The sequence below is a fragment of the Telmatherina bonti genome (genome assembly GCF_933228915.1).
Source record: "Telmatherina bonti genome assembly, chromosome: 14".
In the NCBI taxonomy this organism is placed as follows: Eukaryota; Metazoa; Chordata; class Actinopteri; order Atheriniformes; family Telmatherinidae; genus Telmatherina; species Telmatherina bonti.
This window is the reverse complement of record NC_136612.1, coordinates 24,294,977-24,318,866: the sequence shown is the minus strand read 5'-3', so window position 1 is coordinate 24,318,866 and position 23,890 is coordinate 24,294,977. Positions and strand designations below refer to the sequence as shown.

Sequence of the window (23,890 nt, the reverse complement as noted above, 5' to 3'; positions counted from 1 at the left end):
TTTCTTTAAAACCATTGTTGATACAACGTTTATAAGGCCCTACTAATCCTCTCATATGTCAGTATTTTAAATCCCCTGACTAATTTGCCAATGTATGAATAATTCTTCGTAATATTCCATATCCTGAAATGTTCTGGTGATTCATAAAGAAAAAGTAATCAGAAAATAGAAGAATTTATTTTAGACAGCTACCATGAGTAGATCCATATGGGTTTCTTCACTGTGCAGTGTATACATGCTGACATTGGACATTGATAGACGGTATTAGTTTATTCACAGTCGGCATACCCCATGCAAACCTTTTGTAAAGAATACACATGTTTAGCCTGTTGCAACAAACATAACATTCTGCATGTGTATCTTCTTAACATAAGACACAGTTTCAGAGGTCAAATGAATGCTTTGCTTCCCTGTAACGTGTTGAACAGACACCACGTGACAATCTATAGTGATGGGTTTACACATATTACCTCTCTTCCGCTGCTTTCTGTCCATACATTATGATTTAAAAATAAAAATACTATAAAATATTCAATTACAAGCTGCCATAATCTTTAACCATTCGCAAGATGCCAATTTCATATTAAGATACCAAGAAATTCTGAAAGAAAAAGACCAGTTTGATCCCTCTTATGAAAATCAACATCGCCTGGAAAACCTTTACACAATTTACAATTATTCTTTAGTAACTCAACAAAGCTGAGTTATTGCTTGTTTGACCGCTTGTTATCGCATATATTTGAAGTGGTTTCGATATCAGCCTTTTAGAACCAAGACGATTTGTGCATTTGGACCTCGGTCATTTTCTGTGAACAAGACAAGAGCAAATGGATGCACACGATGAAAGTTGAATATCTTACTGACATGAGTACCAGCGCACAATCAACATCCTCAGACTACGATAAAGGTGCCACAATGCTTTAATGTGATTCATAACATTGTCACGAGTGATGTTCGGAAACTGTCGAGCTTGAAGCTGATTGATATAAATATCTGGTAAACAATATGAGACAAGTACATATAATAAACACATACTGTAGCTCCAACAATGACTAGGCAGAGTGAGAAAGTCAAAGGCAGCCGAGGGCCACAGTGAGCACTAGTGTCTCTCTCCGAGTCAGAGTCCACTCCTCACTATCAGTTCATCCTTTGTCAAACATTTATTCCCGTCAGAGATGGTTTTCCGTTGCCCAGTCTCTGCAAGCCTAGTGGTCCATACTCTATATGGATCTAAGGTGGTTGTTTTTCATAAAGCTCTCATGATAAACAATAATACATTTTTTTTTTTTTAAAACAAGGACTTTTTTTCTCAGAACTTTCAGTTCACATCTCCCTTGTTTATATATGGTTGATCATTCAAATAAATTTACCAAAGCAATGCACAAAAATCCTTAAATGATTGTCTTTCCATAAAATACAGATTACATACATTAACCAACCACACTCGCCAAACACAGTCATACATACACACTCTTCACAGAGGAGAAAGCACTATTAAAGATGCCTGCAATGCTTAATATTGAGCAAGGACTCTGTCTGTAAGACAGAACAAAAGATCAAAGTTAAATAAAAAAAAAAAAAAAAGAAAGAAAGAAAAAAAGAACAAATTACAAATAAAGCAACAACTAAATCAAAGACTCGTCCTCAGGGTCCAGTTGTTATATGAAGGAGAGCTCTGTGTCAAACGAAAGAGGAGAAGCCTGCGGTAGGTGCCTGAGCGGCACAGCCCAGGCTGCTGGGGGGCCGGTAGAGGGTGCTGTGCTGGCTGGGAGGTTCTGAGGACAGCAGAGAGGGTGTGGGAGTCCGGCTTCCCTTCGGCCTGAACATAGTGCCCTGACCCTGGCACTGGGGCTGCGGGGAAGGGGCGCTCTGGGGGACGAGAGGGGGTAGAGGTGGCACGGGTGGCGGGTGCTGGCGGGACTCTTGTTCCACCAGGGGCTCGGGCTGGGAGTAGCCGTACGCAGGCGGACGAGAGACGCCCTTCTGCTGCCGCCGCCAGGAGTTGTAGTAAGTGGGGTCGCTGATGTAGTGGTTGACAAATGAGTGGGTCTTCTGTCGGCTCTGATCCATTTCATATTCGCTGTCGCTGCCCTGTGGGCCAGTTGCAAACATGAATCACTTGGATTGGTAAAAATTGAAGACAGCAATATTACTTAACAGATCCTACACAATGCAATGACAACTACATTTTCACACTCAAATCGGGGCTTATTCTAGTCCTAGTGTAGCACGGTTCATTAACAAACCACATAAGTCAACACAGCAGGAGACCTCTACACACAACTCTAAATCTATTACTGCACGATGAATTCTCTAAGGGCTTATAATCACTTCTATTGAGAATCAGTCAGACACACTGTAGGAGCTCACCCATATCTCTGTGGGGTACAAATATAAGTGCACACAAGAGTGTCCTGGACAGAGATAATGTTTATAGGATTAGTTTGCTTTTCTTGTAATATGAGGCCATCACTTTTGTAAGTTACAGATGTTTGTGTGGCTGAATCTTCCTTTTGTTCCACTACATAGTACTTACTGTAAAATACAAACAATTAAAGAAAAAAAAAAAACCAGAAAGAAAGAACATAGAAAAAAAAGGGCAGCAAATTACTCTTTGAGACAACATTAAACATTTGTGCCTGACAACCACTCGCTCATCGACTCTATTGAGATACTCCAGCTCCGCAGATGTTGAAGCACCATTTATTTGGACAAGTGGCAGGTAAACAGAGGGAGGCTATGCAGAGAAAAAGAATAACACCAGGTTTTGTCTCCAGGGAGAGTCTTGTTTGTTCAAAACCGGCTTGAACAATGTTTTGACTGTGCAGGTACCAGATAAATTGGTCAGGGAAACCCTGCACAAGTGCAGGAAGACAGATGTTCAGAGTATGAACGTTCAACTTCTTTGCCTTTTCTGTCCACCTTGACACCTCTAACTAATGGCTTTTTATCTATTCCACACATGGCACGATGAGCTCAAACCTTCTAAATGAAAAAGCTATTTCCCGTTTTTAGAAAATTAATTCGTTTTGACGTGATTTTCGTCAGACGCGTGTTATGAGAAACAGCTGCATATTCCCTTCCTTCCACAGAAGTCACCTTTAAAAGACTTATAGTAATCAGATATGACTAGGCTTTGCTAATTAAAGGATATTTAATTTTAAGCTGATCCACTTGAGACAGTTTGTCTGGAAAATTGTCATTAATATATCCCCAGAAATGCTGTCTCATAACTAGGCAGCTGTCTACGTTTTACATCTGGCAAAGCGGTTATTATTAGTAAAAAAAAAAAGGCTATCAAGAGGATGGACAGTGTGACAGTGTGACTAAAGTACAATTAAGTAGAATAAAAAGAAGTATTTCTTTAGTTGGAAAGGTACCAACTTTGCCTTAAAGGACTTTGTCACTTTGAGACATTCAAACCAGTTGAATTTAACTTTTTAATTAAAATTCTAGGCTGATTCCAGTAAAAGGTTAAGCATATAGGCTGCAAGCCAAAGTCACTGCCTACCTGAGAGTCAGATATCTCTGAGGGTTTTTCAGTCAGGCTGCTGCTTTCTGCTGGGATCAGGTCATTGTACTTAGTGCTGACATCCTCATCAGAGTAGTGCAGACTTCCAGGACTGGGTCTTGGAGGAGATCTGAACAAAATAAAGAAAAGGAGGAATGGAAGAATATGTTATGAAAAGCCTGTGTGTGAGATAATAAGCATGTTTAAATCACGACTGGGAAAAAAAAACCTGAAAGATTTTCTAGGGTTGTCTCTTTTAGGAGACCTTGGCCAGCTGTGTTACTAAAGAGACAACTAATGAAAGCCTGCAAAACAGTTTGAAAATGAAGACGGTTTACAATGGGAACATCAAGAAGAGATCTAGTGCATTAAAAAAAAAAAAAAGATAAACCATTTTTTAGAAGTACAGAATGGGCAATCTGAACATTTATGGAAGCCACGAATACATAATAAAAAAGAGAAAATGTAATTGGTCTACTTCTTCCCTCTAATCTTCAAAGGCTCAGCTTGAGAACAGGCAGGGGGCAAGGTCAGCCCACTCAAACCATCATAAGATGCACAAACAGCATCCTGCACAAAAATATATATAAAACTCTTCATGAAAGGACTCTTTGTGGTGATTTGGGCTGAATGATTGTGCAGAATGAGTCAATAAGCGATTTAAAATTCCTGCAGAAAAGCTGGGTAACTAAGCTCCACAAATAGTTTTTATATGAGAGCCAACTCAAGCATAAAAGACCCCCAGCTTCTTCTTGCTCCTGTGATTAAGTCCATGAAGTGAAGCAGAAAGAAACATCTGCAGACACAATATGTATATATATATATATATATATATATATATATATATATATATATATATATATATATTTTTTTTTTTTTTTTTTTTTTTTTTTCATCCTATGCAGTAATGACTGCTGCTGGATTCAAGGTCTGCTGAGATTGAATTGGATGGTGGGAGAACCCGACTGGACAACACTGAGCGACATTACTTGGTTCATTATGTGACCAAGGTTAATATAACGTAAAAAGGAGATTTTATTTAGTAGGTTTTAGAAAAAAAAGTAAAAGAATGCTTTAAAGGAGGAATGGCATGAAAGCAAATGTTTAAATGATCTGAAATGGAAAACACCAAGTGTGTGGGGGCAGAGCAGACAAGCGTAAAACCCTGTGATGTCAAGTTTAATATTAAGGCATAAAAGGAGAAAACCTTGACAACTTTGAAAAAAAAAAAAAAAGAAAATGTACTGAGATATACATGCAAGAGCTAAATTAACAGGAAAGCCAAGAGCAAGCTTAGAAAACACAAGATGACAACGGCCATGAAAGCGTTGACACAAGTGCATATCTCCTTTTAGTTAAAGGGGATAACGTGAGTGGGCGGACTTGGGTAGGGGTGTGTGTGTGTTTGTGTGTGTGTGTGTGTGTGTGTGGGGGGGGGGGGGTGTGTGTGTGTTACATTTAGAGAAGGTTGAGTCAGACATTAAAAGGATGCAGCCATATGTGTGAGGAGGAGGGGCAATGGATTCTGAGCTCTGAATTATTTAGCAGCACTGTATTCTTCCCCCTGTCTTATCTGTCTAATTTATCCTTCTTTGCTTCACCCTTTCAAACATCCCGTAGGGAGCCTACCCACTCTTCCCTCTTCATTAGCAAATAGTGCAGGGCCAGATTTGACTTCTTCAAAGAGAGGGAGCGACTCAAGGTTCTTTTGATCCAAATCTTGGCCTCTGTGGTCAAGGAAGGCAGAGCAGATTAACCTGCCTTTCAATGCCTTCCCCCCGTACGTTCCACCGTAATGTGAACACTAAATGAAAAGAAAAACTTTTTATGCTGTGACAACATGCAGATGACGATTCAAGCTGTGACCCGAGTCACTACGTAAACTTTTACTGCTGCAGGGTCTGTGACATTTCTCTTATCTAATATTTACCCAAACATGACCAAAGAGCCAGGGTCTTGCTGGCAGCACTTTCTGTTGCAGTTCTCATAGTGCTGAAAACCAGGGTCAAGGCCAAAGAAACAAAAAACAAAACTCAGTTCTGATCCATAAGGACTCTTTGTTTAAAGCGGAGATGGGCAAACAAAGAGCACAGGCAGACACACTGGAATGCTAATCAGCTGGTTTTGTGCTGTCCCCTTATACAGATTGCTGCTTCCACAAACACTGAATATAAATGAGGTGAAAAGAGTGGCCTCAAATCAGCAGCCGGACTCCTCAAGGGTCAATACGATCACTCAAGACTGACACATAACACAAGGTTGCATGCCTAATTCTTGCCAGTTTTCAGACACTGAACATGAACAGCAAGAGCAGGAACAAAACAGTTAACGTGAGTGAGAAGTGGACAGCAGTGCAATGGTCCACTGGAAACCACAGCAGTATGTATGCAGGGACATCATCTCACCGGGTGTAGATGCCATTTTTGCGGCAGAAGGAGTTTTTCACAGACAGACGTCTGTTGTTTAGCTCCAGAGCTGGAAAGCGTCCCTCATCCAGGCGCACCATCTCTCCATGGCTCAGAGGCATTGCTGTGCAGTTGGAGTGGTTACCTGGACAGGTGTATGAAAATGACGCCGAATGAACAATTTATGATCTTCAAGCAAATCCAGAAACCAAGTTTTTTTTTTGTGTTGTTTGATTGTCGCTCGAATAAAACATTCAACACAACAGCAAACGTTCAACAGATCATGACAAATATCATTACTCTCCATGGGTTGTGGATCTTTATTTTTTATTTTTTTGTTTTAGCTTCATCATTATCATGAATTATTTTCATGTTTTATTTACCTTCTTTGTGTATAATTTATAAATTACTTTTCCTTTTGTACCTCAGTTTTACCTTTACTTCCTGCTCCCTACGGTATTCTGTTTATATCTACGCCTGTTTAATGGCTTCGTTCAGACACTGATTGCAACTCATTTATTTTGTATTCAAGCAAGTTCCCCTTACAAGATGTTTCCCCTCAAACTCAGTGATGATATTCAGTTGGTGACACAAGAAATCACATCCCTGCAGAATTCCCACTTAGGAACTGATAACTATTAACTGAATGGAGGGTTTGATTCTCATCTGGGTCATTTTTCTGCAACCTTCAAACATTTTTCTGCAGTGTGAAAATCTGTTGTGTGAACTCAGCTTTGATTATCACCTCCCTGGGTACGACCAGGTTTCTTCTGTTCTATGTCACACAGTGTAGCCAACATCTCCTGCTGTGACTACTTTTATTTTTCTTAAAAAAGTCTTTTTTCTGCTTCTGCTTTGCTTGCTACTCTGTTATTGGATACACTGTTCGATAAACCTTGTTATTTTCTTCAGCTGACTTCTTCCCAGCCGTGAGCCGGCACAGAGGTCTTCCACTATTCAACGTCTCACAAGAGTCCCTGTACATCTATATAACAATGCCGGAACAATCTTAGGATGTATTTCGACATGTTATGTGTGTTTTTCTGCAGCAGACTCTTTAATAATCAGGTCTGTCTTTGGCTATACCATATGTTCCCATATATCCCTAGATCATTATCAGGCAGTCATTAGTATACAATCCTAACTACAACTAGGACAGATCAGACTCTCAGCTGGGAAAACTGGGAATGGGTTGAGCAGAACAAAGAAGCCTGCTGTGTTCTCAGACAAAAACAATTTTCTTCTGCGCTGGTCTCTCCGAGTTCTGCTTACCATTCCTACTAGGTTCTTCGGGATTTTAAAATCCCACTCCTTTCTTTCTAGCTACTGTTTTTTACATCCACATCTGCTTCAGTGTGGCTGGATGACAAGACTGTGAAAAAACAAGCCTCAGTTGTTCTGTGTGTTATTATTGTTACTTACAATAAATAATTAACAGTAATGGCAAGTCTACTAACCCTGATAAACTTGCTCTTCTGTGACAAATGAGTTTCGAGGAGGAGTGGCGTCAGCTGGGATAATTGACAATCTTGCAAATTGGCCCCTTGACACGCTGGTATGAGAGCCACTTGTGCCGTAGATATATAATTACTCTCAGTGTAATAAATGACCCCGACATTAAACCCCTGCCAAGCCATTTATCCTGGTATTGATCCTCGCCGCAGTTCAACTCAGACAATAATATTTGTCTGTTTCCGCTGCTTTAACCTTTACTCTCATCTTTACCATGTTAGTCAGACATTGTGGGAAAACCTGGAGAACTTGTCTAATTGCAAGAGCCCTCACGCTCTAATTCCTCAAAACGGATATCAGATGCTTAATCATTAACCTTTCAATTCTCTGCAGATTTTTCCAAGAGGAAGACAAATTTTACTCGGCAGCCTAAGTTACAGAAATTGACTGAGATGTTATCAGCATTCAGCGGTGGAGTTTCCTACCTGAGTCGGTTTTTTTGGTGTATTTTTTACTTTGGCCCCGGATGATGAGGATGAAAACAAGGAGGAGGATGAAGATGAGGCCAACTAGAGCAATGACAACTAAGAACCACCATTCTTCATAAAAAGGAGATACTTTCTGAGCTGTAAGCATAAAACAATGAGAAATATTAATAAAAAAATGTCATATATATTTATCAATTCTACCAAATTTATGCTATTTTTTTTAAGTATAATTAACCTGATATGGAAGGGGATGGGGCGCTGGGGGAGCCGTAGCCATAATCATTGACAGCAATTACTCGAAAGTCGTAGGTGACACCTTCTCGTAGCGTGTCTAGATTAAGCGTGTAGGATGTCACTTCTTTTGGAATATCTTTAATAAGAATATCCCACAAGCCTTCGTCTGAAAGCAAACATGAAAAAATGTCAACGTTACAAAGTTTTAAGTTAAACAGAGTCTGAGTAGCTTAAACTCAAGATGCCATGTCTCACCAGAAGGTCTGGCCTCAATGACGTATCGCGTGATGGGTGCACGGCCCTGATCGCCACTCGTCCAGTGCAGTGTGAGGGCAGAGCCATATCGAGAAATAAAAGGTTCTCCAGGAGGGCCTGGTGCGCCTTAGGAAGACAAAAATTGTGACTAGTGAGACTAAAATGATGCAAAAGCTCCACCAAAGACAACACCATTTATATAAGCGAAATAAACAGTAACACATAGCAGGATTAGAGTCGTACCTTCTCCAGGCCCAGTGGTAATGTTGGCCTCCACCTCGGGGCCGTAGGTTAGCGTTTTAGCCCGAATGCGAAAGTTATAAGTAACTCCATCAGCTAGGTCTTTGATCTTCATCCACAGAGGAGCGCTGCCCTTCACATCTACAGTCACTATCTTACTGACACCTGGAGTGCGAGGAGAGGAGTCTGTACAGGAAACACTAAGACTCTAGATACTGCTTTCTACAGGTGACAAACAGCCAAGCTTCTTGCAAAACAACAGAAATGGGCACACACGAGAAGACCAGACAGATGACTACAGACACACACGGACTGTGTTTCCACATAAAACACAACATGTTTTCTAATCTAGCAGCCTTTTAGTTGTCAAGAGTATACCAATTGATATTTAATGTGTTTACTGCTCTGTTCTTCTTCCACTGAGTCTGTTAGCAATGTAGCCGAGGGACCGCAGCAGCCTCAGTTCAGCATTCCAACTCCCAATTACTTGACAATCTGGTCAAGGCAACAACACTTAGCCAGCTATTAAGCATGTTTCTCTTAGTGAAAGAGGAAGCTGTGCAAAGTCTCACAAGAGCATTCCAGCATAGTTTATCAGGCTTGCCATATATGTTACTGCAGGGCCTATACCCATCTGTAACAAATTAGAGCAGCGGCTTAAGCAGCATGAGTTAAAAAAGAATATGGTTAAGAGGCTAGAGGTTGTAAATCACTGTCTGAGAAAGCCAGCTGAGGAATGTCAAGAGACGGCAGCGTTATTAGACTGCAGGCAGAGTTTCTCACCGTCGACTGGAGTGCAGGGCTCATAAACCAGGCGGTAGCCCTCGATGATACCATTGGCTTGTTTGGGCTCTCCCCAGGACACATTGACCGAGGTGGTGGTCAGCTCACTGAAGTGGATGTAGCTGGGAGCACTCGGTGCTTTTGGCAAAGAAACGAGGGGAAAGATGTGATGACAGATTTCTTCTCAGTGTTTAGAAAAAACCCTGCATACACAGCTGCCAAACTGCCATGCTTTGACCTGAATATGTCATCCAATGCTTAATAATCATTTGCCATATTTTTTCTTTTTTTTTCTTTTGCAAAATATTACAAAAAATGTGAAAGTTCAGAAATATCTTTGTAATCCATGAATCATGTTGTTGAAAATAACAGAAGAAAGGAAATAAATCTAGTACTCCTATTACTTTCCTTTCTCTTCTAGATCTAAACGCCACCGATCAGCAGAGGGAACCAACATCTTTGTGCTAAATGCAGTTTGTAAATGTTCAATATCAGAGCAGCAAAGTAAAAATGTTTTGTAGCTAATTGTTTTGTTATGTTTACAAAAGTTCTTTTTTTTTTTTTTTTTTTAAAGGGATTTTTATGCAGTAAAAGTTTGCAAAAATCACTCTGTGACCTTGAGTGAGAGCTGTGAGAATTCTGCCCACTGACCCAACCCAGATCCAGCTAAGTGTCAGAATTTAACCGCAATTCTGCATAAAAAAAATCACAAAAGCTTGTGTTGGCTCATTTCCCAGGACCCTGTGGTGCAAAGAGCCAAAATTCCTGCCTGTGTTTCTAAGTTCTCAGCACTTTGTATGCCTTGCCAATGTCATAAGCATCAAGGGGGGGCAGCAAAGACTAGAGACATTCATATTGTAAACCATTTCTGTGCTGAAACCACAGAGGAGGGACTCTTGCTAGTTCGTAAACACAGACGTCTTTGTGTAGTTGTGGCCAAAAAAACTAATCTACATGTGTCCCTCGCACTTTGTATTGTCTGCTCCTCCACTGTCATTTGGTTTCCACCCCTGTGGCTTGTCGTGAAGGAGGTGCCAAAATGACTTTGATTACTAAGGCAATATCTCAAGGGATGAAGCAAAACTCCTCCATAAAAAACTAAATTCCTTGCTTAATAAAAGGACCAGGTCTTATATTATCTGTCTAAAAGTTATTGGAGGGGCTTCAGTTCAGTTAGCAGTTTTGTGGTGGCTCAAGATAAAAACACTTATCAGTTATTATTTTGTAGAAACCTCTTATAGTTGAGGGGATGATTCATCTTCATAGACTACTACTGAGAACCATAAACAATTGTTACATAAGGAGAGGGAGAGCAATTCTGTAGTTGACAGAAGGGAAAAGACTGAAAAGTTATGAAATATGAGGTGGCAGAGTGCTACATGGACTTGGCAGAAGTAATAGCTGCAAGGTGAAAGCTTTTGAAGGATCTTATCCACATCTGGATTTTGCACCTGCTTGTTGAGTGCGCCCTCTGGTGGGCAAGGAGCGGGGCCCGTCCCCTGCAGCATTGAAGGCTGCAACGCTGATCATGTAGGTTGTATAGCCTGTCAGGTTTTTAAGCTTCACCCCGAGCTCTGGCAGAAACAGAGTGCGCAGGCGCTCTGTCTCATTCTGGAGCTGAAACTCCCAGAAATAAATCTGCAGACAGAAAAAAAAGAGAGATGTGTATTTTTGGACTGCACTATAAAAATCAATATGTTTTCATAGAAATAAAATTGATTTTTGGGTAACATATTAAAAAAAAAATCCTTTTTAAATACCTTGTAACCCTGTATGTCTCCATTCTGAGCATCTAGAGGAGGTGGGTCCCATGTAACATCTAGCTGAGTGGCTGTTGAAGATTGCACCACCACGTTTTGGGGAGGGGCTGTTGGGACTTGAACCAGGTAGTTTATATAATAAGACTCATTCAACAGTTAAGAAATAAGGTTTAAGGATAAGCTGACTAAAATGTGCCGCTCAGAGAAAAAAGAAACCTACCTGCCTCCCCTACAAACACTTCTTGTGGTGAACTGCTAGGGCCCTCTCCCACAGCGTTATACACGCTCAGACGGATCTCATAGCGCTTGTGTTTACTCAAATCTACAAGGTGAGAGTGCAGAGAAGCATGATAATAGAAGAGTTACGATAAAAAAGCACAAAGAAATTCCTCCAGAGAGACAAAGAGTTGCAGTGATGCCCATGGCAAGACAACATCAGAAACAGAGCAGAACTGTAATGCTCAGTGATGAAAAGATGGGATTGTTGTGGAGACACGTGGGAAGATTTGTCTGTGATTAAAAGGAAGGAAAACATATTGGAGTAATGACAGCGCAGCTTGGAGAGATTAAAGTCGTATCCCCACAATGAAAATATGTGGTGGCTGCTCGGTGGCTTCAGCTGAGTGGGAGGATGGAGTGCACTCTTGCCGTTAATTACTACAGAAATGCCCTACTTTGCAAAAACAAAATATAGCACATGAGATTTGAAAAACAACCCCCCCCCCAAAAAACAGAAATAATAAAAGAAGAGAGAAAAGATTGTGATGCAGAAGAGGCATATAGGGAGGTGTGAGACTTACTGTCCAGTTCATATTGGGTCAGAGATGATTCGCTCAAGTTTCTGACGCTGAATGGAGCTGGGAGTTGGGACAAAAATGGTGGAAAAAAAAATTAAAAAAGAGTGGTGATGTTAATGGAAAAACAAATTATATTTAAATATATTCAAAACTACTAGTAGCAGCAACAGTTGACGAAACTATTAAACAGTAAATTTACCTGTGAGATCAGCCCAGTTTGCAGAAGGACTGTTAACTGTGCGGACAGAGAAGCTGCGTAGTCTGTCATAGTGTAACTCCCTGTATCTGACCCTGAACCCCAACAAGACTCCATTTATTTGATCCTCAGAGGGAGGCTAAGAAGAGACAAGTACTCCTTAGTGTACTTAATTCAGCAAAAGCAATTAACTAAAAGGTGCCAAAAAGAATCAACATTCTTCCATTCACCAAAACATTCAGCAGCATACCTGCCAACGGACCAATACCGATGTGGTGGTGTGTGGTGTCACAGACAGGATAGTTGGGGCTTTGTCCGGGGCTAGAGAAGGTTTAAAAAAAAAAAAGGTATTAGCATCCCAACATAGTAGTGGAAAGTGATATGTAATTCAAACAGTCTGACAGAGAACAGCTTGAGAGCAAACACTGCACACTGTTGACGTAAAGTATTCGCTCTGAACATCCAAAGTCAAAGCATGAATGTAGAATCATGTTCAAACAGCTACAAAACGCTATTGGAAAAGTCAAACATCAAACAATACTGGAAATTAGATGCATTGTGATGTGTTTAATCCCTGCCTATTTTCAGCTCCTGGAACTTCTTACCATCCTGTAGTGTAGTGATGGCCTCACTCTCCTCACTGTATTCACTGTCTCCAATATCATTGGTGGCTTTCACTCGGAACTGGTAAGATGTGAACGGCTTTAACCTTTACAGAAGAGGGGGAAAAAGCATGTTTGTGTTGGAATTATGCGTGTAAATAAATATAACACTGAGGGAGTGAACCTGTCCATTACCTGTCCACGATGTAGGAGTGTGTCTCATGGCTGACTGATGCAGAGTGGACAGTCCAGTTCCTGTCTGGCAGCTCTCTGAACTGAACTGTATAGTAACGAACCGGGGACAGGCCGTCGCTGCCTGGTTCCCATGACAACAGCACTCTGCGCGCCTGGACTTCTTCTTGCGGCACTATGGGACGGCTGGTGGGTTGGGGTCGAGCTGAAGAGCACGCACACACACACACACACATACCATGGCTTTTCAGCTCAATATTTAGAGATGAATCATTCCAAAAACACACTTGAGCTGCGGTGTTTTATGCTCACCTCTCTTCTCTGTTGTGACAACCAGTGCCTCAGCAGCCTCCCCCCAACCCTTTCGTGTTTGAGCGGTGAGTCGGAATACATAAACCATTTCTGGTTTCAGTCCAGTTGCTGTGTATTGTCGTGCGCTAGGGCTCAGCACATCCACAGTGGCGGCATTGCTATTTGAGGAATTTCTTCTATATGTGATCTGATAAGCTGCGAAGATCAAATCACACATGCAAATACAAAAGAAAGGATGAAAAATGTAAAAGAAAAATGGCTTCATAGTGCAAAATAAAATATTTATAAATGAAAAAAATAATTTTTTTGGTTTGTTTTTAGTTTGAAGCATACAAAAGGACTTTGGTGTTACTGATTATTTATTAAATTTAATTTGAATTGAGAATATTTTCTTAATTAGTTTTACTGTATTTCAGCTTATGTTTTATGTCCTTTATATACCACAACTTTGGCTTCCATTGCTTGTCTTATTAACATCTTACACGCATCGTATGAAGCATTTTATATTACAGGCTAGATCTGACATTGACCTTACCCAGTATAATGCCATTAGGCTGCGCAGGAGGTTGCCAGATGAGCCTCACCGAGGTGGTTCTTACTTCTGGGAAGAGAATGCCAACTGGGGGCCCAGGCACTGTTAGACATGAAAAAAAAAAAAAAAAAAAAAAAAGCATTTTAAAACTGTGAATGAAATAAAATAAAATTCTGAGTCATAAAAAAGAAAAAAAAAATTCAACAATCTTTTTCTTTATACAAAGAGAAATAAGACTAAACATCACAATTATTTGTGGGAAAAATGAACAATTAACAACAATTTAACAATCAACAACATGACTTAAGTGGTTTGAAAAATGGAAGTTTACCATCATCCAAGGTCCTTTCTAGGATGGGCGGTGAGCTGGTCCTTCCGTCTCCTATTCGCGTAAAGGCCAGGACCTGGATCTCAAAGAGGACATACTTTCCAAGACCACTCAGCTGGACACTGTGACTGGTGTTGCCCTCAACTGTCCAGAAGTTGGGGGCTGTGTCTGAGTCCTTCTCCTTATACACAACCTAAGATGAAAGGAATTTATCCAGCTTTTTATTCTATCCATAAGATAGCATAAGAAATCCTCTATAGATGACTGCTATGTACGACTTAGGAGCTGTGACCTTATAGCCCAGGATAAGTCCATTGCGATCAGTTTCTTGGACCTCTCCCCATCGGACAAGGATGCTGCTGGATGTAGTGGCGAATGCTGATACATTCATGGGACCACTGGAAGGCACTGCAGATGGAAATGGACAACTCTTAGTGAAATTTAATAATATTTGAACAGTTTATGTTTAAATTTAAATATTTCCTTCCACACCTGACTCTCTGGTTCTGCCATGGATGGCTTGACTCCAGGGTCCAGAGCCAATACCGTTGACCGCTTGGACTCTGACCTCATATTCTGTCCACTCTTCCAGATCCTCTATAGTAAACTCTCTCTCCAGCCGGTCCATAATGACATGGGAAAGAACTCCTCCTTTAGACCCTGCTTTGGCGTATTGGATGCGGTAGCCAACAAGATCTGGATTGCCGTTATATTCCCACTCTGGAAGAGGCTAAACATTTCTTTTGTTTTATTATTAGAGCAAAATTAAACTCAATATAAATTATATCATAAATGTGTGAGTGCATAATGATGTAATAACCCAAGAGAGGTTGCAGTGTACAGGGATTTAACAACAGATAAGAGGCGATGACAGACAGTGTGAGAAGCTTTAGCAGCATTTTTAGAGGTTTTAATGTTAAACTGCGGCACCACAGCATTTCTTTATTAATAACATATCCGAAATATTTGTATTAGATCAGGCATTGTCAGGCACACTTCTTGAAAAACCAATTATAAAATTGATGCTTGATAAGGCAGGAGGGCAGGTTTGAGTAACCTCTCAAATATCAAAACAGTTTTCAATCAGTCTAAAACTCGCTCAGTCTGTAAAGGTGAAAACACAATAGATTGTCCTGTTTTTCTTTGCGTGGTACCTAACAATGACTCAAGCACACAACTGAACATAAGCAATGAAATGTACCTACACAGTATAACTGAGTTTATTAATATTACAATGTTATTGTCGTTGAAATTAATATGTTCATGATGTACTTCAGAACTTGAGTGTGAAAAGCCATGAAAGGGGCTATAAAATTCCATATTAGTTTAACATCAGCTTCTAGGAAGGGCCGTGATCACTGAGCTATGTCATCAATTTTGAAGAGCAAAATGGTACTGCTGACACTACTCTGTTTTTAAATCCAGGTATATCCATCCAGTTTTAATCTTGCAGGGGCTGCGGGGATATCACAAGCCTCTGTGTCTCACTGCTCAGCTGCTGGCGCAGTGATGATAATAGACAGATGTGGTAAAGAATACGCCGGCCAAATGCTGACACAGAGCGCAGCAATAACCAAGGGCACAGTGTGTCCAGTTTTCCAAGCATCATCAGCGCTGTCGCCTGTATCCATTCATCATGTGAAAGCATGAAGAGCAGAGGAGTTTACAACATTCACAAAGAAGTTGAAAAAAAAAAAAAGGGCTGCTTGTGAATGAGTTCATTTAACAGCGGCTGTCAGAAAGAAACTCATTTAATGCAATCTAAATCTTATCTTACAACTCAAACACATGATTGCCAGTTCATTCTTGCCCCTCTCATTACTTCAAACGTACAAGACAGGGATGCTAAATGACAAAAAAGATGTTTCAAAGGGGTTTTCTGCATTAAGAAATGTGAGTTTTTATTGCAAAAGCCATTACAATGTCCACCGCTCAACTCAACTAACCCAATACAGTCTGCATCAGGACCAGTATGCATAATGGTGTGACATCCTACCATCCAGCGTAGCCACAAGCTGGTCTCACTGGCTGTTCGCAGGGTTACATTTGCAGGTGAGATGTCAGGAGGTGCCTGCAGGGTTTGGATCTTTCTGGAAGGTTGACTGGAAGGACTGGTGCCCACAATGTTTACCTGGCGCATCCTAAACCTGAAACGTAAGAAACCCACTGATGGCAGTAAATCAAGATTTTTCTGGTGATGTATGAAATTATGAAGATATGCTAAATCAGATAGGATGATATTTTAGCAATATAGAAGATGAAAGCCAGTCACGGTAGTTGAATTAGTGTTTATTCACCTGTAGAAAGTGTAAGGGTTCAGATCCAGGACCTCCAGTGATCTAGCGTCAGGTTCATTAGCCAGCTGCTGAATCATTAACCACTCTTCATTCTCTCCAATTATACCAATCTGAAATGCACATGGACATGGCATGGCATTAGCGGTTAACAAAACAAAACAAAAAAAAAACCTCTGTGCCAATTTCTGAGCAACCCCCCACACCCCACCTCCACTCCTTGTGTGTTAAAATAGGACTGAATCTTACCTGAGCTTCCACCTGCCAACGGGAAATTGATGTCTTGCCATCATAACCAGGTTTGAACTGCAGGGTGACAGAGCGGGAGCCGATGTTGGAGATGGCTAAATTGGTGGGAGGACCAGGCAACTCTGTGGAGGATTATTGACAAAAAAATTAACCCTTAAAGCATGACTGCTGTTGAAGATTGCTGAGTGGAAATCAATTGGAAAAAAAAAAAGGACAATGAAACACTTCCTTTTAAATCTCTGTTTAGGGATTTTCAAACAGATTTTTAATTTACTTGCCTATATTCTCATTTAACCACTAACCTGGTGGTACACCAGAGGATATTGTGGAGGCAGAAAGCTGGCCCTGGCCTTTGGAAGTCATGGCTGCCACCTGAATGGTGTAGGTAGTGAGGGCAGTGAGACCAGTAACCTTGTACTCCTGAGTGACGTTGGGTAAATAATGGGTCACTCTGGTGTTGGTCCTGTTGAACTCCTCCCAGGAGATCCGAAATCCTAAAAAACAAGAATTCCAAACAACACAACAATTAGTAATTTATAATAAGCACAATTCTGTGACTTTAACACTGAAACAAAGACATGCTAATACGAAATATTCATTTTTACATGTACCTGTGAGAACTCCATTTTTCTCTTGTGGTTCCTTCCAGCTAACTTTTAGTGAGGTGTCTAAGATGTCGGTGAAACTAAGGTGTCCCACGGCACCAGGGGCTATGGAAGTGACAAAACCATGCAGTTAAGTTAAACTCTGGAACATCATTATCCATAAAAACTGTTTAATATCTCACACCCTAATACATACTGTCCTCATGGGTGCGTAACCACTGAGGTGGACTGCGAGGTCCATCTCCAGGAGTAGTAAAGCAGAGTACGGAAGTGTAGTATTCTGTGAACTTCTTAAGGCCAGAGATGTAACCAATGTGAACACTGTCCTGAAAATTGGGGCGCACTGTTACAACAGTGATCTCGTTTGCACGACCGGGTTCCCATGCCAAGAGCTGGTGACACAAATATATGTTAGGAGAACGTAAAACTGTTCAGGTCTGTTAAGCTGATGGTGCTTTGAGAAAACTAAGTGTTCAGCAGAATCTGTCTGACAATGACATATCTCAGAGGTCCCCAGCTCCGGTCCTCCAGGGCCACAATCCTGCAGGTTTTCCATGTATCCTCACTCAAGATGACCCAAGATAACAACTCATTGTGCAGAACTTCATTGGCTGTTGGATCCATTTAATGGAAGCCAGGAGTGTTGGAACAGAGATACATCGAAAACCTGCAGGACAGCAGCTCTAGCGGACAGACTTTGGGCACCCCGACATAGATCCATCTCTTAATTGGACTTGCCCTTCTGCCACTGACCACTAGAGCGCACCAGTTAACAGAAACTAGATGCTCACCTTATATCCCTGGTTGATTCCATTGATAAACTGAGGGCTCGGGGCACTCCAGGTAAACCGCACTGTGGTGGAGTTGACAGACTCTGCTTGTACATTTCCTGGTGGCACAGTGGGCACTGATCCAGAGGAAGGGAGGAAAAAAACACAAGAGATACAAAGAGGCAGAGGGATTAAAGAGGAAAAAAAAGGGAGGGAAGAGGGGCAGGCAGACAGGCAAAGATAAGTAGAAGAAAAAGGAATAGTAATGAGATAGGAGAAAAAACTTGAAATCTACAAGGGGTGCTTTTACAATAACCTCATTCAGAGCGTGAGAATCAGACTGAAGGAACATGTATTTTGGCTCATTTGGGGAGGTAAGAACACGCCAATCAAACGGGGTGTGAGAGCGGTTGCCTCAGGCGGCTTCCAGGTAAACCCTGCAGCAGTTCTTTTGAAGTGAGCATGCCATTCTGATGTAACGCCGGAAAACAGTTAGGGGAGTTGCATATTGATAAAACTCATGGGCCTATATTGGTCCCCATGTCACCGAGCTGCCCTTAACGCTCTTTGGATGTATTTAAAATCACATGAAGATATGCTTTTGTATGTTCCATGGAGAGAGCGATGGAAAAAACATCCAGTTAATGAGAGCTGAGCAAAACGACGGCAATGCCTTTCACCCTGAATGCCACCCATGACAGGGACATGGATGATGAAATCATTATTTTTATTTTGAAGGTTTGGTGAAAATAAAACTGTAATGTTGCCATGCCGCCTTATACTTTAGCTAATGAAACAAAGCTGTTTTATTGTTCCTAAGAAATGTGGCACATTTGTTTATTTGTTTATGCAGCTGACTCTTGCTGAAGTGGATCATTAACTGACTAATTAATCAGGCATCACACAAGTGCGCTAAAGTTTCCAAGGCTTTAATGAGTGCCAGATAGGATCCATCATTTCTGAAGCAAGTGAAGAATTTTGTAATCATCTGGCCATGAGGACTTGACAGAAATATGTAATTGTCCCCCCCAAGGCACTGTAAGATGCACATATAGCTTTAATAGTGCTAACTGAATTTGCTTATACAGAGAGCTATACAGAAATGCAGAATGGAAATTGCACATCTAGAGCGATGATTGTAAAGAGAGGCAAAAAAAAAAAGTGCACAAAAGCAAGTTTGCATTGCAGAACACAAGAGTCTGCTTTTAAATATGCTTTGAAACTGTGCATAAATTTCAGTCTTGCTTGGAATAAAATGTCAAATTAATTATTTACGTCAAACCAGCGTAAAAGACTAATAATATACACCTGCAAAATCTAATAAAATCAAAAAACGCCTGAGCCTGCCAGCTGAATACATTTTACCGAGCAGGAAGTGGAACCACACGGGAATTTAAAGCATACCTTCATTTATTTATTCCTTTTTTTTTTTCCATGGGCGCGTTTGAGAATATTTAGTGAGTCTGATGAAGGGATCTCGCTTCGTGAACTGGATTCAACATGACAGGTATTCAAAGAGACGAGAGCGTTAAGCCTTTTAAAGCTTTATATACAGGTTAAAGGAATTTAAAATCAATCTGGGAGTCTGTGCATCCTCTATGTCCTATATTATAAGATACTTGCAGCATTTAAGACTTACCCTTATCCATCCATCCATCCATCCATCCATCCATTCACCCATCTATTTTCCTAATGGTTTAGTCCAATTCAGAAGCAGGAAGCTAGCACTGGGCGAGAGGCTGGGTACACCCTGGACAGGTCGCCAGTCCATCGCAGGATTTACCATTATGTATGAATAAAATTTTACTTGAAAAAGGCATAAAAGACTATTCCATTCAATTTTTTGGTAAAACGTGAATTAACTTGTTGCTCTTTTGATAGTCAAACTACGCATATTAACGTATGCACTTGTGAGGTTAAAAAGATTTGGTCATAATTAAGTTTTAGGTGCAAGATTCTCAGATGTTTAAATGATAATTTCCTTTGGAAATGAGCAACGCAATGACTTTGATCCTCAGTAAGTTTTTGGGTAAACAGGGCGTTAAGGAAGCCAGAGCACCTGACTCAGAAGGCGTGTCGGTGACACTGTGTGCACGATGTCTGTTCTAATTACTATACTCAGCATGTACAATAAGAAAAGAAGCCAACCGTAGCACTTTTCTTATTACGCATATAGATGAATGCCAAGAGTAACACATTTTGTACATGATTAATCAAGTATCTAAGAAAGGTCGACTAAAGTTTTCAGGTGGTCTGACAGAACAGTGTTCTGCCACAAAGGCAAAAACTATTTGTCCTTTTAAAAGCGCAGTGAATCACAAAGGGAGTACTAAATTTTGGTTTGGATTAGGATCACATTCAATAAACAAAATACAGGATTGTAAAAGTATGTCGACCATAGAACAAAAGGCACAAATGCTAATAGAAGTGAAAAGAATTACAACAGGACAGGTAACAGTGGAAATCTTTGGAAAAACAAACAAAAAGGTAGAAGTTTGGACTGATTTGTAGGTAAAGACTGATGGAATCCTGTCTGTTGCTCTCACCTCCTTGCAGAGTCCACTCTGTGACTTTGTGGCTGAAGGTACCCCTGCCCGCTCCATTGTAGGCTGCCACTTCGATTTCATAGTTAGTCCAGATGATGAGGTCCTCCAGGAGCAGGCTGGTCTGGTCTGGGTTAGTGATGTTTTTTATCTGACAATCGACTGGAAGCCCTGACAGACAGTACCTAGCAGCAATGAGAGTAATTTATAGAGGGGTGGGAGACACAGACAGACCAGAACAATACAGACAGTTATTTATATTAGGACACAGCTTTTGAGAAAGGAGAGGGAACGAGAGCAGTAAAAGAAAAAAAATCCAAGCAGTTATAAAATTACTACAACATAAGAGGTGACAACAGATGAATGGAGTGGAAGCTATTTAATTGGCACCAATTATTCTCTGGCAGTGAGCAAGAATGAGGCAAAACGTAGACAAAGAAAAGAAGCTGACATAACAGTTATCACAATTGAATAGCTTGAGCCTCATCCTTAGGGGGAAAAAAAGTGTCATAATCTTCTTACCTTATGATGTAGCCTTGGAGAGGACCGTTCTGGTGGCTCTCCGGTGGAGGCTGCCACTGGATCATGATGGACTGATTGGTGCGGCCACTCGCGATGACTGTCTGGGGGGGAGCACTGGGAGGCTCCTCGGGGAGAGTTAATCTGCAGCAGCAAGGAAGCAGATGTAAAAAGAGAGCGGTAAAAGAAGAGACAAAGAGTGAAGCCATGCATTAATTATCACTGGTCTCTGCATATTTCCATCCCGTTTCGTCATAGACATCACATCATGATAAAGCCTGCCTTTTGTATTTTTTAACACACTATAAAGAAAATTTGAAGTAAGTGTGGCTGTTTCTTCGCCCAAAAACACAGTCTCCGTGCTGCTGTCCGCAGAGGGATGGAGTGCTGTGGCAGGGAAAAGATCAAAGAGGCCCTGGTGAAAATGGAGCTGCACAATGGAGAAACTGTGCAAGTGGGGGAAAGATAGAAAAGAACAAGAGAGAGAGAGAGATCCAGGAAGACTTCTCCCTAAAGTCAATTTAAGATGACATCTTGATTTCTTTCCAACATAACGGAGCACCCCTCTGGAGGAGATAAAGCAGAGTGTTTAGGATCAAAGAGGTGTGCCGAAAAGATGGCTCGGAAAAGCCTTGCTCTTACTGACACATAGTCACCCTCCTACGGCGCACTCTTGTCTGGGCAGACTCACAGAAGAATTCAGTGGATGAGTGTGTGGTGAAAAAGCTACATGGTCGACTGTGGTTGCTTTTCACTTTGAAGAAGTTCCCACAGTGCAGGCAAGGTCAAAAAGTAGTGTGTATAGGTGAATGATGATAACCTTAGAATATGTGTGTGGGGTTGGCCTTAATGTTTATGACTGTTTGGTCTTGGTACTCAAGAGAAATCACTTGAGATTTGAGTCTTTGTTGAGCTCTGCCTGTTTAAAGCCTATTGGTATTTTACTCATGAAGAACCACAAAGACAGCTAATATGAAGGAGAGAGATGAAGCTGGGTCAGCGCACTTGTCAAGTTTTCACAAAACAAAATTTCCACTCATTCAGTTTTATCTTGAGAAGGCCTATCCTGAAGCCAGCTCATCTCTCCCTCAGTCCCACAGGAGTGAAGACCAAAAAGTGGACTTACAGGATTTTCTATTGAAGTGCCAAGATGAGAGGGAGAGAGAACGGCTTGTTCCAGAGCAATCAAAGCCCTCAAAGGGCAACACTTTTTTTTTTCATGGCAATGGTACATCTTGACTTACAAAAAAACCAAAAGCAATATTTTTTAACTTGTAGGAGATGCTGAGCAGATAACTGTAGCACCCACCGATCTGTCTCTTTGCTGAACTGGCCTCTGCCTACGTCGTTGACGGCACACAGGCGGAACTGGTACGAACGCGCTGGGATGAGGCCACCGACAGTAACCCCACTGGACTCCGGCTCAATGTTGGCCAGCAGCACCGTCCACGGAGCATCTAAGATAGAGAGGACAAGTGTAAAGATAGGGCTGTGAGCTAGCTATCGCATGTTAAATGGACTTGTGAGGATCCCTCAGAAAAAAAAAATCTCAGCACTGACAAACCCAAATTTAAATTCAGTGTTATTTCTGGGTATTATTCCACAGCATTCTTTCATTTTCAGTAATAAAATCGCAGCGACAGATGAAAACAACCTATTTATTCTGTATGCACTCCCACTAAATATCAGATTGCAATTCAATTATCCAAAAACTCAGATCCCATCTGCATCCTCAGATTCATTTTCCTTGTAATGACTTGTCATCTTCTCAGTTAGCCGGAGCTTAAATGAGAAATGGTTGAACAATTTACTCTCTCTGAGTGAAAACATTCCCACTTCTTTGATTTTATCTAGTGAAACAGAAGATAAGAGCATTGGACACCAACACAATTTAGCTCCCCTGATCATTTGTAAGGCAGCCCACAGGTGAAGCAATTGAGTTATACTGATTGCTGAAGGTATGAGAGGATGCAACAGCCAATTTGAAGGAAAGGAAAGAAAAGTAATATAATAAGAAGGGTTGCAAATGAGTGCATAACATGCGTATAAGGAAGCAGCAATGAGTTGGAAATCAGTAACAAAAGGAAACAGGAAAATCCAGGACCTTTTCTTTGTTAATGGTAAATCTAGTAAAAAACTTACTGTTTTCTGAGACCTCCAGGATGTAGCGGATCAGGGGACTGTTGCCATCAAAGGCCTGGGCCCAGGTGAGGTTGATGGCCCTCTTTTCTATGGTGCTAAGAACTGCTACTGGGTTTTCTGGCGCATGGGGCAGCTGTCTGTTTTTATTTATATATGAGCAAACAGATGATTGGGAAACAGAATTAGACAATGGAGGTACCAAATAACACCCAACCTGAGAGCCTTATGTTGTAAATATTAAAAGTGTTTGATGGATTAGAGAGGAGATAAGTGATAAACTATAACAGTGGGGAAATATCTATCCATCATGCTGTCCTTAGACTTAAATATAAGCAGAGAAAGATGAAAAATAGACAATGAAATAAGACAGTAAGGAGACACGAGGCAGATGTGCGGACCTGACTCGGAGGTGGGCACTGCGGGAGTCGTTGCCACCCACTGAGGTCACCCTGCAGGTGTATGTACCAATGTCACCCGACCACGTCTGGGAGATGTGCAGGGTCCCATCGGGATCCAGGCGCAAGCGGGGCGATGCATTCACGTCGATCACGGAGCCGCTCTTTTCCCACACGTACCTGGAGCCGTGTGCGTGAATTTTTGAGCGAACAACAAGACAACAAGACACCCGCGCACACACACACACACACACTTTACACAGTACGCTTTACTCCAGAGTGTTGT

General features: G+C 41.2%; 1 protein-coding gene across 1 annotated transcript in view; it reads right to left on the bottom strand.

The window, feature by feature from the left end:
• Positions 1–1,680: 1,680 nt before the first annotated feature.
• sdk2a (sidekick cell adhesion molecule 2a) overlaps positions 1,681–23,890 on the bottom strand; it is a gene marked incomplete at its 3' end in the record, with an annotated part of 34,130 nt that continues 11,920 nt past the window's right edge. Inside the window, 33 exon segments of the mRNA XM_079252949.1 lie at positions 1,681–2,091; positions 3,512–3,641; positions 5,917–6,061; positions 7,854–7,994; positions 8,092–8,256; positions 8,346–8,471; positions 8,589–8,750; positions 9,369–9,506; positions 10,820–11,006; positions 11,129–11,244; positions 11,349–11,450; positions 11,929–11,985; positions 12,125–12,260; positions 12,372–12,442; positions 12,727–12,830; positions 12,919–13,120; positions 13,228–13,422; positions 13,763–13,861; positions 14,091–14,280; positions 14,380–14,495; positions 14,580–14,817; positions 16,084–16,234; positions 16,385–16,494; positions 16,631–16,752; positions 16,933–17,124; positions 17,242–17,340; positions 17,432–17,627; positions 18,027–18,142; positions 20,552–20,733; positions 21,071–21,211; positions 22,377–22,524; positions 23,210–23,346; positions 23,608–23,784. Coding sequence (XP_079109075.1) covers positions 1,681–2,091; positions 3,512–3,641; positions 5,917–6,061; positions 7,854–7,994; positions 8,092–8,256; positions 8,346–8,471; positions 8,589–8,750; positions 9,369–9,506; positions 10,820–11,006; positions 11,129–11,244; positions 11,349–11,450; positions 11,929–11,985; positions 12,125–12,260; positions 12,372–12,442; positions 12,727–12,830; positions 12,919–13,120; positions 13,228–13,422; positions 13,763–13,861; positions 14,091–14,280; positions 14,380–14,495; positions 14,580–14,817; positions 16,084–16,234; positions 16,385–16,494; positions 16,631–16,752; positions 16,933–17,124; positions 17,242–17,340; positions 17,432–17,627; positions 18,027–18,142; positions 20,552–20,733; positions 21,071–21,211; positions 22,377–22,524; positions 23,210–23,346; positions 23,608–23,784 — 5,002 coding nt within the window.